Here is an 18343-nt window from a genome sequence, read left to right on the forward strand (position 1 = left end):
TATATACTTAATGTTGCCCTTTCTTAGTTTATACTTCCTGCCTATTGGGCAGAGGTACAGAAAATGTAGTGTTTCTTTGAATGTATGTGCTACTATAATAAAGCAGCAGTAAGAAGTAAGACTGCATTAAAGCCACTTCCTTGTCTTTAATGAAATCAGTGCTCTCCTTCACCAACTAGCTAAAAGAATCTGCAGGTATACTTCATTTTTAAAGGGAGAAAATACACTTATTTGGTAGCTTTTTAAGCAGAAAAAAGGAGTTAAAGGGTGACTTCATCCATTAGTTTTGTTAATACTTTGATTTGATTTGTAGAATGTTAATACTTCACTTGCAACCTTAATTATGAGAGAAGAGAAACACTTTTGTTACATTTCTAATGTTCTGATGGTATCCATTTTCTTGTGTTTGTGTGCTCATGAACTGATGTTTTCTTTTGTTTGGATATATGACATTGATATTGGCTGTTTTATAATCTTTACTGTCTTGTGGGCATCTGTGGAGAGGTTCCCAGGGAAAAGAGCCAGTGAATGTAAAGTTTATTTGGCGGAAGGGGGGGTAGTTGTGAGCCATTGTTTGAAGCCCATTTCCAGATTTTTATTGATTTCTTTTTTGTAGTATGTGGAATAGGTTGGTTGGTAAAACAATAAATTAGTGGTGGAAATAGTTTGTTTTTATAGTATTTTAAAGTAATGTGTGGTATTTCTGCTATTTAACTAAACATAGGATAGACTGCCAGTTTCAATGGCTCTCACAATTAAGGTAAAATCTCCAAGTAGTAAGCTGTCATTTTAAGGATGTCAGAAGTAACATAGGGACTTTAAGGAGACGTTTAAGTGTAGTACCAGGTTTGTAGATTTTTGGTAAGGAATAGAAGTTCAAGATTAAGCACCTCAACAAGCAGAGTATTGGTTGACCAACAAGCAGAAAGGACATTCTTTGCCCAAAAACTACGAGATGAAAAGACAGATGTGTAAAGGTAGTTTATGAGGTCTAGAGGGTTGCTTCACATTGTTATTTAATCCCACCTCTGGCAATAATGCCCGTCCTTCCATTACAATAAATAAATAAATTTGAATCAAATGATTTTCCCATTTGTTAAAGAAGAGTACATTTAAATGAGAACTGTGACTTGAAAACAAGCATGATCTGAAAGCATGATAAATTGAGTTTGGTGTTAAGGTGAAGAGTTGATGCTTGTCTTAAAAGATTAGTGTGCTTGAAGTTGGGACAAAACACAAAATTATTTTAACAAAAAAAGTTTTAAGTGAAAATGTGAAGTGTAGAAGCATTCCAGGGACTTTAAGCAATAAAAGCACAATTCATTAAATGCGGAGATTGCCTTAAGCCAATAGGAAGGCCTAGAATGGAGACATTGATTACTGTTACTTACCTACATTTACTGTTCAATCAAAAATCAAAGTAGGGTCATGTACCAGCTAGGGAAAAGTTGGCTTATTTGTCTACCTATAAAGTATGTGACCATCGTGACTAACATCTACAACCTCATTGACCACATGCTAGTGGGTATTAACAGCTGTCACCTTCCCTTAACTCTCGTTATGACTCTGCAGTCACGTTTTGTCAAATGATTGTGAAGTGGGCAGTTAATAGTGTTTAGCACCATGAGCTCCAAGCCTTTAGTTAATGGCAATAACAAATAAGCATTAATGTACTTGCTGAATGTTGAAACCAGTATGCCCCTATTTAATAGAAGACACTGTGGTAATCTGGAGGAAAAATCAAAAGACCAATTTGCTCGTGTAGCCATAGCATACTCCAGTAAAAATGATGTACGAAATAACCCTTAACATATTTCAATTGAAAAGTAAAGACACCAGATCATTTCCACATAGATTCATTTACAAGATCTCTGACATCAGTATTATGGTAGCAAGCATTGGTGGTGTAGTGGCGGCTGAGTACCACTATATATTTTCAGGATAGTGATGCCCTTCGTCAGATCTACAAAGCAACTAACATGGTGTCTTAGTGCTTTGTGAACATTATAACGAATCTTGGTCTTCCATCTTGTTCCTTTATGTGAGCCCAGATCTCTTTAGTGATTTAAATTATCCTTCTGGTAGATGATACTTTCTCTCTTCTATTATAAAATGCCTATAGATTTATTCGAACTTGTAGAACCAATTTTATAAACTGTTGAGAGGCTTCAGGCACAAAATGTATATGTAATAAAATACGTTCAGAATCAGGACTACACATTATATAGTGAGACATTACAAAAAAACGCTATACATCAGTCAAACTCACCAGGGGCTATGTACATTTATTTTCCTCTACACAAGTGATTAGTTTTGCAAAGTTCATTTTTTTAATATTCATAATTCAACATCGCTTAAAAAAAAAAATCACTAAAAAGCTACAAACCCAAACAACAAATACAATCTGTATCTGCTTTATATTTACAGATAACTGGTCGCTAATAGGGCTCAGAGACAAATCTAGCATTTAATATAATCTAATTGTTCAAATAGTTTGTGCATAATATACCATTATTGGACAACACTGGATTGCATTCATGAAAAATACTATTCCAGTGTTAGTTAATTTGTTTTGTACAGCCGTTTCGAATACACCGATTTAACTTTGGTTCAAATGGTACAAAAACATTCTTTTAAGAGGCCATGTACAAATATTAAAATGAATACCAAAGTCATGTGTTTTCCCAATTGTAACACTGCAAAACTCCTTAGTTTGTGCAGGGCGAGGAACTTTTGTTTATGAACCTAAAAAATATGTATGCGTCACAGTATTTTCTTCGTGAAAGCACTGTATGCATACACACATCAAAGGCTGTTTAATGAGCATCAAAACCTAAAATGATTGCATTTTATGAAACACAAACGTTCTAAAAAAAACTCTACAGGTTCAGCCCGGAAGAAACACTATTTAGGGCCCTGTTGAACAGTCATCATCCTATTAGAGTCATCTAAATCTACAAAGTAACCAGCCATTTTAAAGTGTCATAATCGTTCCCTTTTCACTGAATACTTTGTGCTGATTATTTAATTAACTGAAACAATAATTTTAACAAGTGTTGCAAACGTGTACATCAACCCTCGATTTCATATAAAACTACTGCAAGTGGTCATTTAATGTCTTCATTTAAAACACTTTACAGTGGTTTTAGTCTAACCATAAAACACTGGAAAAACATAAGATTTTACAGTACACATAATTCACAATATTTCCTGTGGTAATTAATTTAAACAGTTGCCATTGTTTAGAAACTCAACATTGCATAGTGAGTGTATGAGCAAAGTGTTTCTTTTTGATGTTTCTTCTTGTTTAAAATACACATTCAGAATTCTGGGTTCAATACATTATGTAAAATGCTGGAACCATAACGAAAATATATTGGCCTTTCACAGCTTAAAATGGCACCAAATTGATGACTCCATTTCCACTAATAGTGTTTGCTGTCAATAAGCACCAGTTCCACAAAATTTCTCAGTACCTTTGTTGCATTTATACAAGTCGGCATATCAAAATGACTAAATCTGACCACACTGCTGTTTATGCTTCCATGCCACATAACCAACTTTTGTCCATTTTCAGGAAGCAAAATCATGAAATTAATTTGGTTTTCTGTTTTATGGCAACATATATGTCTTGTCAAATAGAACTACCATTGTCTTTTCAAACAATGATTATACGGTTTTTGATTGATATACTTCCTTCATTCTCAATCAGAGCTGTTTATCACATCTCTGAAAATATGCAGGTTTATAGAATCTAAGAATGTTTAATAACACAGAAATGTCCTATAAGTGGCAGTATATTACAATGTAGCCTTTGCTTTCAGATAGCTAATACAATTCAGTTGAGCTTCGTAGGTAGCAGTAAATATTAGGAATACACACAGACAATAATGGAAGATCCATTTTGGTCTTTCACTGCATCTCTTACATTGAACTAGTTTCACTGTAAGCGTTCCTTGCATTTTAAATTAAGGGGAAACTATAGGCAGCCTTACTATTGGTATTCAATTAGTGATGGACTACTTTTAAAAAGTGTTCCTAATAATTTACAGAATAACGTTCTCCATAGGTAACATATTGAGTGATGAAATGTATTGTAGAAACACACAGCTAGACATAAGTGCCAAAACAATTCTTACATGGCAATATGAGAGACAGAATTCCACAGGACAAGAAAATCAGAACAAGTAAAGTGCAGAAAGACCTCCATAATTGTTTTAAGCAGTACCAGAAAAATCTTTCTTGGTATAATAAAAGGCCATTCCTCCCGGCATCCCAGCTGTCCACTCTTCCTTCATTAAACAAGATAACAATTCAGTGCATATAATGTAATTAAAGAAAATATAATATTACAAAACAAACTAGGTTTTACTTGCAATTATGTCCAGTCTAAAAAAATGTAAAAATGTAATCCACATTTGGTGCTTTCAAAGAAAAGAGTTTCTCTGTATTATTTGGCACAAGTTCTTCTGCAGACAAAAATGCTTTGGTCCTTTCCAACCTTCCTCTGAAGTGCTGAGAGTAATGTGCAGTGAAGGCTGTCCACAGATTTCCTTGAGTTTTTGTAGCAGGAATATATGTGTGAAACATGATCTCTGCTACCAGCGACCACTGACACTAGCAATGTCCGAGTGATACTGACGTGGAAGCCTTCCACTGGCTCCTCCTTCTAGAAAAGCTGAACGTATGTTTGCAGGTTCGAAAAGCTTCCGTCGGTTTTTATTAAGTTCTAAAAGGAAGGAACAAAAGTAAATTAAGCAATTGTAAAGATGATGCTGACCCCAAAGCAACTAGATGATATGGTAATTGAACAGTTGTTTACCAAACAAAATAGATGTGAACTAGACCTAGTAATTCATAGTTACCATGGCTTTTGAGAACTTGATAGCTGAATAAGTACAACGTGCACACAAAATGTGCAGTCACTTTGAAACAATGAAACACTTAATTTTAAAAAACTATTTCCTTACAAGCAAATTACACAACCATTGAATTTACTAATAATAATGGTTTAATAACTTGAAAGTTAGAACACCATGCATAAAAAAATGCCATTTTGTGCACTTCATTTATGCCATTTCCTACAATGGTCAGTTTAAATGTTACATATTAATATTAATTTACCTGATATTGCCAAGAGCATTTTTCTTCTTGCTCCAAATGTGGTAATACCTAGCTCTCTCAAATCTTGATCTGTGAGGGTAAGGAATGTTTGAAGGTCGATCTAACAAAACACAAATGGTGTTAATGCTTTTCATTCCTTGAAAAAGAACATATTACATTCTTAGATATCAAAGCCCATGCACATGTCAATAATAAACAAAGACTTGACCTAATTAAATTGTCTTGTCAACATATAGTGATGCCTTCATTTTAAAATATTACAATACTGTTATGTTGGGTTCAACCGGATTCAGAAGTATGGAACACTGGCAGATTATAGAACTACATAAAGTAATTGAAGAACAGGATATAGCTAGACCAGATAGAAAATTATATTTGATGGCAAAACCTGAGATTGTACAATATGCATAGAATAAGCATTAATTCCCATTGAAAGCCTTAATGAGTGAATGAAAATGCACAAAGCTCTAAATTAACCTGAGATGTTTCATCTCTTTAGGCATTTCACACACATAACAAAATTATCCAGTCCAAAATAAGACAGCACTATCTACATTTTAGCATTGTCTATTCATTTACAAATATAACATAACCTGCAGTCTAACACACTGCTTGTATGTGAAGGGCGGGATACAAACTTCAGTAAGCTCGAGCTCTTGTTTAGACACAAGTCCCACTTTAAAATAAAATAAAAACTCTTAAAAATTAACAGAAAACACGGGGTGCGTTTTCAAGCTAGGCAAGCTATGCGAAAATAGCTAAGGGGGTGAGATGACAATGCATTCTGCATTTATTCTATTACCCCACACACCCAGAGGCATTCACTATTACAGCAGTCTACCCCAGTAAAAATGACTATAGGTGGCATCAACAGCTAGCCTACAAAATGCTTTTAGTTCCCTCTTAATGCTTCTGTCTGCAAATACTCTCAGATGAATCAACATAATTCTTTATATTCAATGTAGGACTTTTTTCGTATTAAGTGTTTGCAGGCAAAACACTTAATGTTTGGGAAAATAATCCTGTAACCCAAAACTGGATTTGACCTCAAACGTCATGTCACCATAATCAGGAAACTTGAGACAACGTTATATACCAAATAAATATAGTGTTAAACCTTTAATGAAATTCATTTGTGAAGATCTGGAAAACTTGACTGGGAGAAGAGTAGCATATGATGACCAACAATCTACATAAACAGTGCCCAGTGATTGATTGGTAAATGCAGGTTTCTATGGGAAATCCTAGACTTTCACTTGGCAGTTAATGGCAAATGTAACAAGCGTACCTCCAAAAAATGTTCACATATTTTAGCAGCTCCAAAATAACTTTGAAACCCATGAATCAAACACTTAAATTCCAACCAATATACTATAACAATAACAATGTAATAAATATAACTGATGCCAAATTAGTTTTGGGATCAGGAGTAACTTTCTTTTTTTTTAAAGAAAATTCTGAAAATAGCAAAGATGCCAATAAAGAACACAATATCAATGTCACTCTTGGTGCGGGGGGCATGTGGCAGCTAATATGACTGCATGGAAATGCTCCTCCTAAAATCAGGAGTTTAACCTCCTAAATATGCATTAGTAAATCTGCTCTTCCATCTACAATCTCGCTGCCTCAAAGAACTGGACGAATACTGCACCCGTGGAATCGGGATTGGAGCACCGTATGACAGAGATGACAGGTTGAAAAAGGCCTTTGGGACTCATGACTGGGGCCAGCATGAAGGCAGGTGAACAACGAGGGATCTCATTCTGCTTTCCATCGCCATATAGGGGTCACCGCCAGGGGGGACGACCTGCAGCACAAATAGCTAAGCAGGCGAGCGGTGCTGTGGTCTGACAGAACCATATTGAGCTGACACATGCGCCCATTGGAGAAGAGAGGAGCACTTACCTGAGTTGTGAGTGCCTCAGAATGTTGGACAAGGGACGAAAGCAGTGATAGACATCTCTTACATCCTCCCCCGAGTGAGAGTTGGAGAAGATGAGTAAAGATGTACGCAGTGGCTGGGGAAGAGAACTGGGCTAGAGTGGGCCAAAAGGACTGACAACAGAATCCACAATAGATGTGGAAGCAACTGCCCGCACTGAGGATAAACAACAGAAGTGGACCATGGAGGAGAGAAAGACACAGCCAGCAGTAGGCCACAGAAAAAAAACTTCAATAAGACATAGGTGGTACATGCTGTACTTAGTGCCTCACAGTGGTGAATGCACCAGACAAAGGTGTGCCCACCCGGAGAAGAGAGCTTGGGATGGGACATGGGCTCAGGAGAACCTAGGTCAAAGAAACTATCAGTTAAAGCACTGGGTGGAGGTGGGTCTTCCTTAAGTATAGTCCATAATGAATTAATAGAAACATGGGGTGTACCACCCCCCAGCTGTGGTGTCAAAATTTAAATGAACACTGTGGGACAAAAGCAGGATTCTCATCCACTTCCCTGCTATATGTGGAGCCAAGAAACTTGAAAGAGATAAGCTCAGACCCCCTCCCGCTGAGACAGTTGGGCAGCCAAAATGACAAATCTAGAGCTTAGGGACCTCAGGTGGGTTGGAATGACAAAGCTGGATGACCACATAGGGGAGATAGGGAGTATTCAAAATGGAAATGCTGCTGCCCTCCAGGTAGGCAACATTGAGTACCACCTCCCCCTGACAAGATTTTGTCGGATACCGAGTGCCTTCTCCCATGAAGTGATCCTGCTGCTGCTGGTGGATTTGTTGTGAGGCACAATCGTCATGGACATTGTGACACAATGGGCCGGGAAGAGGGGAAATAATACTCAGCAAACTAACTTGGACAGATTTGCAGTCTGACAGACCCATAGCAGTGACACTCCTGAGAAGACCTGGCAGGGGGCAATTCAGAGGGTGTAGAACATGGGGAACCCTCCCTAAAAACATTATGGTAGTAATACAGAAAGTCAAACAATCACTTAAACCCAAAACATACTCTAACAGTTGAGATTCATTTTCTGAGAGCAGTCATCAGAAAGATGTGTAATGAAGTCTAACATACTGAAAAAACAATTGCCTCAATCAAAGAAGAAATTATGCTGAGAGCCACCTTAGACTGGCTACAGAAGGAAAGCAGCATTGCACAGACAAAGCTAGAGGACTATGAAAGATGCTCAGAAAGAAACAACATAAGGGAGATGGGGGTGCCTGAGAGGGTAGAGGGGCCCTGTGTTAAACTGTTTCTATTTTATCCTTTAAACACTTAAACCTAAAAGCCTCTCAAACTTTTTCTTAATCAAACGGGCCAAGAGAACCCTTATCCTGGCACCAAGACCACTGGCTTCTCCGAGATTAATAATCACTCCGCTATTCAACTACTGAGAGGGAGAAGCCATTCTCCAGGATTCCAGGTCACAAGAGTACCTTTGATATGAGAACACTTACATAAAGCTCTTCCCAGACATTAATTTAAAAGTCCAAAGACAATGGTGTGGCTTTGGCAAAGTCAAGAGAACCCTAAAGGAAAGAAACATCAAACACAGATGCTGTACTTGTCTGACCCTACAGACTGTGGCAGATGGACAAAAGTGGAACTTCATGATGCCTTAGAAAGCCGGGGATTGGCTGGAGGGGTCCAGACAAGCTTGAAGGAGATGTTCAAAAAATTGGAGAGGAAATCAAAGCTCAAATCTGTGGGATGCATCTCTTCACCCAGAATGGATGGAAAGAAGAGATGAACCGGATATCAAAATTCTCCAAACAATACAGGCTCCCGAGGACAAAGATGCAAAGGAAGTAGCCAAACATGGAGGCGAAACAGCATGGCACAGAAGGTATGATAACAATGGTTTGGTCATAGGTGAGGGTTCATCTATAGTACCTTGGAGGGCAAGTGACTGAGGCATCATGAGAGAAATATTGAAGAAGTGAGACTGTGTAAAGGACTAATAGTGGACCTCTGGTCAGAAGTGGTAGATGAATGGGAGTGCCTCTCAGGCAGGGAGGCTCCCGGCAGGACAGTGAACTCCAAAATTTGGCCCCGAGTAAGGGACCAGAAAGAATTGCGGGTGGTCCCAGGCAGTGGTGGCGGACATTCTCCCCAGAAGGGTCTGCAGTGCACAATGCTGCTTTAGCCCCTCCCCCCCAATAGGATGCAGGTGGAACATTCCCTTCCTTCCTGTGCCCGATTCAAGGCACCCCTGTATGCAGAAAGACACATTAGAGAGGCATAATATCCCTGAGACAGCAGTTAACCAGTTCAGAGTTGATTTGGTGTTCAATATAGGGCCTATCCTACATAGACTAGACTGCTGATGGAGAAAGATAGTTAACCTTCACTAGAGGGCTCAAACTCACATAACATCCAGGATACACCACTAAGTAGATGTGAGTGGCGCAGGTTCCCCTGCAGGCTAGGTCATACATTCAAGAAGACGCAGAGGCACCTAGAAGCCCAGACTAGGGTAGAGCATCCGAGGGATACCGGGCATCCTGAACTTGCCACTGATTCTCTTGTACACAAACACTAGTCATAGATAGTGGAGTTTTCGTCTCATCTCCTATTGCCAGGATTTTGTGGGCTCCTGTTCCACTGGAAGTCCAAGTGACCTGTGAACATCCCTCAGTATACATGATGGTCAAACTGGGGCACATTCGAAGGTGCAAGATGATGCTGGGCACAGATGTTGTATTATGTCACTGTAGGAAAGTACCATCTTGCCTGGCATGTTACCCCCATATTTCACTGTATATATGTTGTTTTAGTATATGTGTCACTGGGACCCTGCCAGCCAGGGCCCCAGTGCTCATAAGTGTGCCCTGTATGTGTTCCCTGTGTGATGACTAACTGTCTCACTGAGGCTCTGCTAACCAGAACCTCAGTGGTTATGCTCTCTCTGCTTTCCAAATTGTCACTAACAGGCTAGTGACCAATTTCACCAATTCACAATGGCATACTGGAACACCCTTATAATTCCCTAGTATATGGTACTGAGGTACCCAGGGTATTGGGGTTCCAGGAGATCCCTATGGGCTGCAGCATTTCTTTTGCCACCCATAGGGAGCTCTGACAATTCTTACACAGGCCTGCCACTGCAGCCTGAGTGAAATAACGTCCACGTTATTTCACAGCCATTTACCACTGCACTTAAGTAACTTATAAGTCACCTATATGTCTAACCTTTACCTAGTAAAGGTTGGGTGCTAAGTTACTTAGTGTGTGGGCACCCTGGCACTAGCCAAGGTGCCCCCACATCGTTCAGGGCAAATTCCCCGGACTTTGTGAGTGCGGGGACACCATTACACGTGTGCACTGTACATAGGTCACAATGGTAACTCCGAACATGGCCATGTTACATGTCTAAGATCATGGAATTGTCACCCCAATGCCATTCTGGCATTGGGGAGACAATTCCATGATCCCCGAGTCTCTAGCACAGACCCGGGTACTGCCAAACTACCTTTCCCGGGGTTTCACTGCAGCTGCTGCTGCTGCCAACCCCTCAGACAGGTTTCTGCCCTCCTGGGGTCCAGCCAGGCTTGGCCCAGGAAGGCAGAACAAAGGACTTCCTCAGAGAGAGGGTGTTACACCCTCTCCCTTTGGAACAAGGTGTAAGGGCTGGGGAGGAGTAGCCTCCCCCAGCCTCTGGAAATGCCTTGATGGGCACAGATGGTGCCCATCTCTGCATAAGCCAGTCTACACCAGTTCAGGGATCCCCCAGCCCTGCTCTGGCGCGAAACTGGACAAAGGAAAGGGGAGTGACCACTCCCCTGACCTGCACCTCCCAGGGGAGGTGCCCAGAGCTCCTCCAGTGTGCTCCAGACCTCTGCCATCTTGGAAACAGAGGTGCTGCTGGCACACTGGACTGCTCTGAGTGGCCAGTGCCAGCAGGTGACATCAGAGACTCCTTCTGATAGGCTCTTACCTGTGTTGCTAGCCTATCCTCCTTCCTAGGTAGCCAAACCTCCTTGTCTGGCTATTTAGGGTCTCTGCTTTGGGGAATTCTTTAGATAACGAATGCAAGAGCTCATCAGAGTTCCTCTGCATCTCTCTCTTCACCTTCTGCCAAAGGATCGACCGCTGACTGCTCAGGACGCCTGCAAAACCACAACAAAGTAGCAAAGACGACTACTGCAACCTTGTATCGCTGATCCTGCCGCCTTCTCAACTGTTTTCCTGGTGGTGCATGCTCTGGGGGTAGCCTGCCTCCTCTCTGCACTAGGAGCTCTGAAGAAATCTCCCGGGGTCGACGGAATCTTCCCCCTGCAACCGCAGGCAACAAAAGACTGCATCACTGGTCCTCTGGGTCCGCTCTCAGCACGACGAGCATGGTCCCTGGAACTCAGCAACTCTGTCCAAGTGACTCCCACAGTCCAGTGACTCTTCAGTCCAAGTTTGGTGGAGGTAAGTCCTTGCCTCCCCACGCTAGACTGCATTGCTGGGTACCGCGTGATTTGCAGCTGCTCCGGCTCCTGTGCACTCTTCCAGGGTTTCCTTCGTGCACAGCCAAGCTTGGGTCCCCGACACTCTAACCTGCAGTGCACAACCTCCTGAGTTGTTCTCTGGCGTCGTGGGACTCCCTTTTGTGTCTTCGGGTGAGCTCCGGTTCACTCCTCTTCGTAGTGCCTGTTCCAGCACTTCTGCGGGTGCTTCCTGTTTCTGTCAGGGCTCCCTGACCTGCTGGGTGCCCCCTCTGTCTCCTCATCCAAGTGGCGACATCCTGTTCCCTCCTGGGCCACAGCAGCATCCAAAAACCCTAACCGCAACCCTTGCAGCTAGCAAGGCTTGTTTGCGGTCTTTCTGCATGGGAACACCTCTGCAAGCTTCTTCTAGACGTGGGACATCCATCCTCCAAAGGGGAAGTTTCTAGCCCTCTTCGTTCTTGCAGAATCCACAGCTTCTACCATCCTCAGCTGGCATTTCCTGGGCATTTGCCCACTCTCGACTTTGTAGCGACTCTTGGACTTGGTCCCCTTGTTCAACAGGTACTCTTGTCCGGAAATCCACTTTGGTTGCATTGCTGGTGTTGGTCTTCCTTGCAGAACTCCCCTATCACAACTTCTGTGCTCTCTGGGGAATATAGGTGCACTTTACACCTACTTTTCAGGGTCTTGGGGTGGGCTATTTTTCTAACCCTCACTGTTTTCTTACAGTCCCAGCAACCCTCTACAACCTCACATAGGTTTGGGGTCCATTCGTGGTTCGCATTCCACTTTTGGAGTATATGGTTTGTGTTGCCCCTATACCTATGTGCTCCTATTGCAATCTACTGTAACTTTACATTGCTTGCACTACTTCCTTTTGCTATTACTGCATATTTTTGGTATTGTGTACATATATCTTGTGTATATTTGGCATCCTCATACTGAGGGTACTCTCTGAGATACTTTTGGCATATTTTCATAAAAATAAAGTACCTTTATTTTTAGTATATCTGTGTATTGTGTTTTCTTATGATATTGTGCATATGACACCAGTGGTATAGTAGGAGCTTTGCATGTCTCCTAGGACAGCCTAAGCTGCTCTGCTATAGCTACCTTCTATCAGCCTAAGCTGCTAGAAACACCTCTTCTACACTAATAAGGGATAACTGGACCTGGTACAGAGTGCAAGTACCCCTTGGTACCCACTACAAGCCAGGCCAGCCTCTACAGTCACATCTTAATTTTCACAGTACTACGGGCCATATGTACTATACATTTTTCCCTTAGACACAGAACGGGTAAAATCCTTTGATACATCAGGCCCTAAATTATGTATATTAATAATGCCAATAAAAAGTTTTTAAAAAAGAAGTTGGACTATGCAATGTCAACAGTGAGAGGTGGAAATACACGTGCTTCATATTTATGATGGGGATGAGAGTTGCTCAGAAAGGAGGTACAGGCCATGGGAAACATACTTTGTTAGATAGAACCAAGTAGAGGCCTCTGCAAGTTGGGATGCACAAGTAGTTTGAAACCCGTGATCCAAGAGGGGGCATGGGGGAGGTGTTAAGAATGGCATGATTTACGTTTTAATTTAAGTTTATTGATTTTAGGGTCGCCCTGGGGACATCCTACTGAGTGTCTCACCAGTAAAAATGGATTATGTAGCACTCAAAAAGAAAGGCGGGAGTAGAATAAACACAACTTACCAAGGATACTATGCAAACAAGACATCAAGAAGAGCTAGTCAAAGTACAATCTTAGAACGTTAACTAGCTTAGCTGGTGAGGTAAAGAGAGGGGTAATCACTAATTTCTTCAACGTAGTAATGCTGCACAAGACTCACCTTAGCGGTAACAGCTGCAAATCACAAGACAGGGGCGTCTAAAAGGTGCTGGCACATTGGTGGCATGCCTCAGACTCAAGAGGAGGAGTCCTGATGGCAAGGAAGGCGACACCTTATGTACCACAGCAAACATTTATAGATGACCAGAGGAGGTAACCGGAGGGCGTTGGGATGGACTGAGACTGAACCTCTGCTCAATGTATATCCCACCCAAACTGTACTCTTTGGTATTGGGTTGCCCACTCTTGCAGCTAACAATGGGGATCCTCTTAGTGGGAGGACACCTAAACCTGACTTTGTGACGCAGCGAGGACCTGCGGCGCCCCACTTGTGGACCGCGGTCAGATCGGCGGTCGGTGTCCTGGATGGCTGTTTCTGCCACGGGCTGCGTTTTGGGGCACTGCCTATTTTTCGGTCCGCAGTGTGATCTGTACATCTTTCCTAGCCTTATCTTCTTCTGCCCAGGAGTCTGTGTTTCCTTTCCTGCATGCTTTGCTTCCTCTTTTACGCCATGGCTATTTTTCCATTTACACTAATGTGGCTTTTTCCAATTCAAGATGGTGTCCTCGGAACTTCTTGCGTGTCACTTCCTATTTGTCAGTATATAAGCCCAGTTGGTCTTCTGTTCTTTGCGTTGCAAACACTTCCGTTCTGGTGGTGCTCCTCATTCCTGTATCATGTGATTTTTGGACTTCTTCTTGGTGCTACTTTATCAGCAGCACCTTGGCTACTGGAAAGGGTCGCCCTTACCTTGGTCAGTCCAGAACCAGCAAGAGACCAGGTGGTGCCTCGAGATTGACAGATAACCGCGGTGAGAATCAATCAGATCGTGACAGATTGCAACACCAAAATATTCCACTTTGCCCTGGAACTATGAACGTCCCACCTGATGATGTTGTGCAAACTGCACAGTCTATGCTTCATACTGTACAACAGGCACAGGAATTACAACAACTGCGTACTGAAAACACGGCTCTGAGACAAGCATTGGTGTCACGGTCCAGTGACGTACCTGCTATCTCTGTCTCCACACCTCGTTATTCTGGAGATCCAAACAAGTTAAAGGAATTTCTGGACTCTTTAATGGTATACTTTGCTTTTCGACCTTCTCAGTTTACCCAGAATAAGACCAAGTTTGGTTGTCTGATAAGCTCCTTGTCTGGTGCAGCCCTAGCCTGGGTAACCCCTTTGGTAGCAGCCAATGATCCGGTAATATCAAATTATTCAGACTTTCTGCAAGCCTTTAAACAGATGCACGGACGACCTGGATTGGAAGCTGCTGCAGAAAAGGCGTTATGTGAGATACAACAAGGGAATCAGGATGTTCTGACTTACATAACCGACTTAAGCAACTAGCGGCTGTAACCATGTGGGTTGAATACACCTTTGTGACTCTTTTTCGTCAAGGGTTACGAGAAGAAATAAAGGATGAACTGGTGCATTTCACTCCAGTAGAATCATTGAAGGCACTGATGGACCTGGCACCTAATATTGAATACAGTTTACGGGAACGTAGATTGGAGAAACGAAGATCCAGGGTCCAGTCTGAGACAGTGGCTATTCGCCCGTCTACACGTCATCCTGAAGAAAACCGATCAGATAACTCAGCTTCTACGGAGGAAGAACCCATGCAAATAGATGATGCCCGTGGTCCGTTATCTGAAGCAGAACAAGAAAACCGACCATGTAAAGGTTTGTGTCTTTATTGTGGCAGTGCAGGTCATTTAATTTGAATGTGTCCTATCCGTCCCATCCGACCTTCGGGAAACGCCAACTCCAGTCCCTTGTGTGAAGGAAGGGGACAGAGGGATTGAAATTCCTTCAATCTGCTCCTCGAGAGAAGATAACTCCGCTCTTTTTATCATCTCAGTGATTCTACAGTGCCCGAACCAGGAAGAACAAGTGTTTGTGTTATTGGATTGTGGAGCCAGTGGAGTGTTTTTAGATGAGAAATGGGATAAAGGAAAAGGAATACCTCGTGTTCCTAAAGAAATCTCAGAACATGTGCAAACGGTAGATGGCTCTCCTCTAACTTCTGGACCAGTGGTTGATACCACACCCAACCTTTGCCTGCAGGTCGGAAGACATAAGGAACATGTGGCCTTCGGCCTGATATCTTCCCCTAACCATACTATGATTTTGGGTATTCCTTGGCTGACACGACACAATCACAATCCATATATAAACTGGGAGACACGGACTATATCACTTTTGTCTCACTTTTGTCAATTGCATTGCTATTCTACAGACCCTATTGGTCACCAAAAGGGTCTATTTTTTCAACCAACGAAGCAAGCAGTACTATTGATATGATTCAAGGAGTACCCAGATACTACCAGATGTACTCTGACGTATTCCATAAACCTCAAAGTCCCATTTTGCTTCCTCATAGGGACTACAACTTCTCTATTCCTTTCATACCTGGGGACGTGGTCCCTTTTGGAAGAATGTATTCCCTATCAGAACAGGAAAAGAAGGGGCTCAAGGAATACATAGAGGAAAACCTGCAAAGTGGATGGATTACACCCTCTTTATCACCTGCTGGGGCTCCTCTTTTCTTTGTACCTCATAAGACTAAAGATCTCTGCCCCTGTATAGACTTTCAAGAGTTGATTAAAATTACCATCAAGGATAGGATGTTTTGGAAGCAGTCCAAGGAGCCACAATATTCACTAAGCTAGAACTAAGAGGTGCCTATTATTTTTTACGAATTAAGTAAGGTGACGAATGGAAAACTGCTTTTCGTGCCCCGTTGAATATCCTGTCATGCCTTTTGGTCTTATCAACGCACCTTCCATATTCCAAAGATTTATGGAATCAGTTTCCTATGATCTTTTGAACCAGAGTGTCGTAGTCTATCTAGATGTCATTCTAATATACTCTCATAGTCCCGAACACACTAAAATGTTCTTCAAGTTTTAGAAAGACTCCGACAAAATAATTTGTACTGTAAACCAGAAAAGTGTGAGTTTAACAAGACCGAAGTTCAATATATAGGTTTTCGTATCAATCCAGTTGGAATCACCATGGACCCAAAAAAGCTACAAGCCATATTAGGTTGGCCTTCTCCTGCTTCTGTCAAAGAAACACAGTGCTTCTTAGGGTTGTCCAATTTCTATAGGCAATTTATAAAAGACTTTGCCCAACAACAAGGATGTATAACCCAGACCATCAAAAAAAGAAGTCCTAAAGAAGGGGTTCATTTGGACAGAAGAAGCAGAAAGAGCTTTTCAGACTCTAAAGCGTGCCTTTCCCCAAGCCCCGATAGTCCATCATCCTGATACTACTATGAAATTTATTGTGGTCAGAGATGCTTCAGATTGAGCCGTGTTACTACAAAGACAAGACGATGATGACCTAGAACATTCCTGGATCTGAAAGTATTGTGGCAGATGCTTTGACCCACCAATACCCAGAGAGCACCATTTCTATATCTCCACACATCATTGAGCCATGTCGAATTGTAAGACTAGTTCAGTCTTTTCTTGACCAGGTAAAGACCGAGTATCATAAGCTAAACATAGAACAATGGAATGCTTTAAGTCCCCACTTACAAAAGCATCAGGAATATTACTTTCATAAAAACACCATATTTTTGCCTAAGATAGTACAGACAGAAGCTTTGCAAATGTGTCAGGACTCTCCTATTGCTGGACATCATGGAATTAAGAACACACTGGAACTACTCCTTGCTCTTTTTGGTGGCCCACGTTAAAGTCTGATGCCGAAACATATGTAAGATCTTGCCCAATATGTGCTCAAACATTACACCTCGGACTAAGACAGCAGGTTTATTCATGCCCTTACCGGTACCATCCGTCCCATGGCATAAGTTAACCACAGATTTTATATGTTTTTTGCCATCTTCTGCAGGTTATCAAGTCATAATGGTCACAGTGGATTCCTTTACTAAGATGGCTCATTTTTCAGCCCTCAAGAAATTATCCACTGCTAAAGAAATGAGTCAAATCTTTGTACAAGATCTATTTCGATTACATGGCCTTCCTCAAGTAATTAGTTCTGATCGGGGGCCTCAATATGTATCTCATTTTTGGAGAGAGTTTTGTAAATTTGTATATATTGTTGTGGCCCTATCTTCCGGACTCCATCCTCAGATTAATGGTCAAACAGAACGCTTAAATCAAGGACTCCAACAATATTTGTGTTGTTTTTGTAATGCAACTCAAAATAATTGGTTTTCTTATCTACCATTGGCTGAGTTTTCTCATAGCAATACAGTCCATAGTGCAACTAAGGCTACACCTTTCTTTTGCCCTTATGGTTTTCACCCTACTGCTTTTTCTAATGTCACTCCTAAGGACTCCCCTGTTCCTGCAGTTACCTCATTTGTTCGTAATCTCCATCGGATCCAGAACCTGATACGTTCCAATCTCTTGGCCACAAAACGTTATATGAAGAAGGTAGCTGATACTAGGTATAATTCTGCTCCATCTTTTCAGCACCGGGGACAAGGTCTGGCTTTCTTCTAAATTTCTGCCTTTTTGCTTATCCCAGAATAAGTTCAAACCTCGTTACTATGGACCTTTTCGAGTTTTGCATGTGATAAATCCAGTCTCTGTTCAACTTCGTCTGCCATTGAGTTGGAAAGTACATCCTGTTTTTCATGTATCCCAACTCAAGCCTTTTGTTCCAGATCCCTACAAGAGAACTGCCCATTGTCGTCGTCCTCTTTTGGTTGATGGTCATCCTGCGTATGAAGTACAAGAGATATGTGGGCTATCCCATTAGTTTCTGTTCATGGGAGGATGCCTCCTCTTTCCATGCTCCTTGCTTGGTCCGTACATTTTTTCAGCATTTTACAGACAAGCCTGGGGCTTCGGGTAGCGGACCGAATGTGATGCCATGAGAACCTGCCGTGCCCCACTTGCGGGTTGCGGTCAGATAGGCAGTCCATGTCCCAGATGGCCGTTTCTGCAGCGGGCCGCGTTTTAAGCCGCTGCCTATTTTTCAGTCCGAA

The 18343-nt window shown here is 41.9% G+C and overlaps 1 protein-coding gene across 2 annotated transcripts in view; it reads right to left on the bottom strand.

Moving 5' to 3' along the window:
* Nucleotides 1-2265: 2265 nt before the first annotated feature.
* BICC1 (BicC family RNA binding protein 1) overlaps nucleotides 2266-18343 on the bottom strand; it is an 821381-nt gene continuing 805303 nt past the window's right edge. For both annotated transcript variants that reach the window (XM_069240970.1, XM_069240969.1), the window contains 2 exons: nucleotides 5125-5224; nucleotides 2266-4729 (listed from right to left, as the gene is read on the bottom strand). In XM_069240970.1, coding sequence (XP_069097071.1) covers nucleotides 4599-4729; nucleotides 5125-5224 — 231 coding nt within the window. In that variant the 3' untranslated portion in view covers nucleotides 2266-4598. The remainder of the gene's footprint in view (nucleotides 4730-5124; nucleotides 5225-18343) is intronic.

Source organism: Pleurodeles waltl, chromosome 6, assembly GCF_031143425.1.
Source record: "Pleurodeles waltl isolate 20211129_DDA chromosome 6, aPleWal1.hap1.20221129, whole genome shotgun sequence".
NCBI lineage: Eukaryota > Metazoa > Chordata > Amphibia > Caudata > Salamandridae > Pleurodeles > Pleurodeles waltl.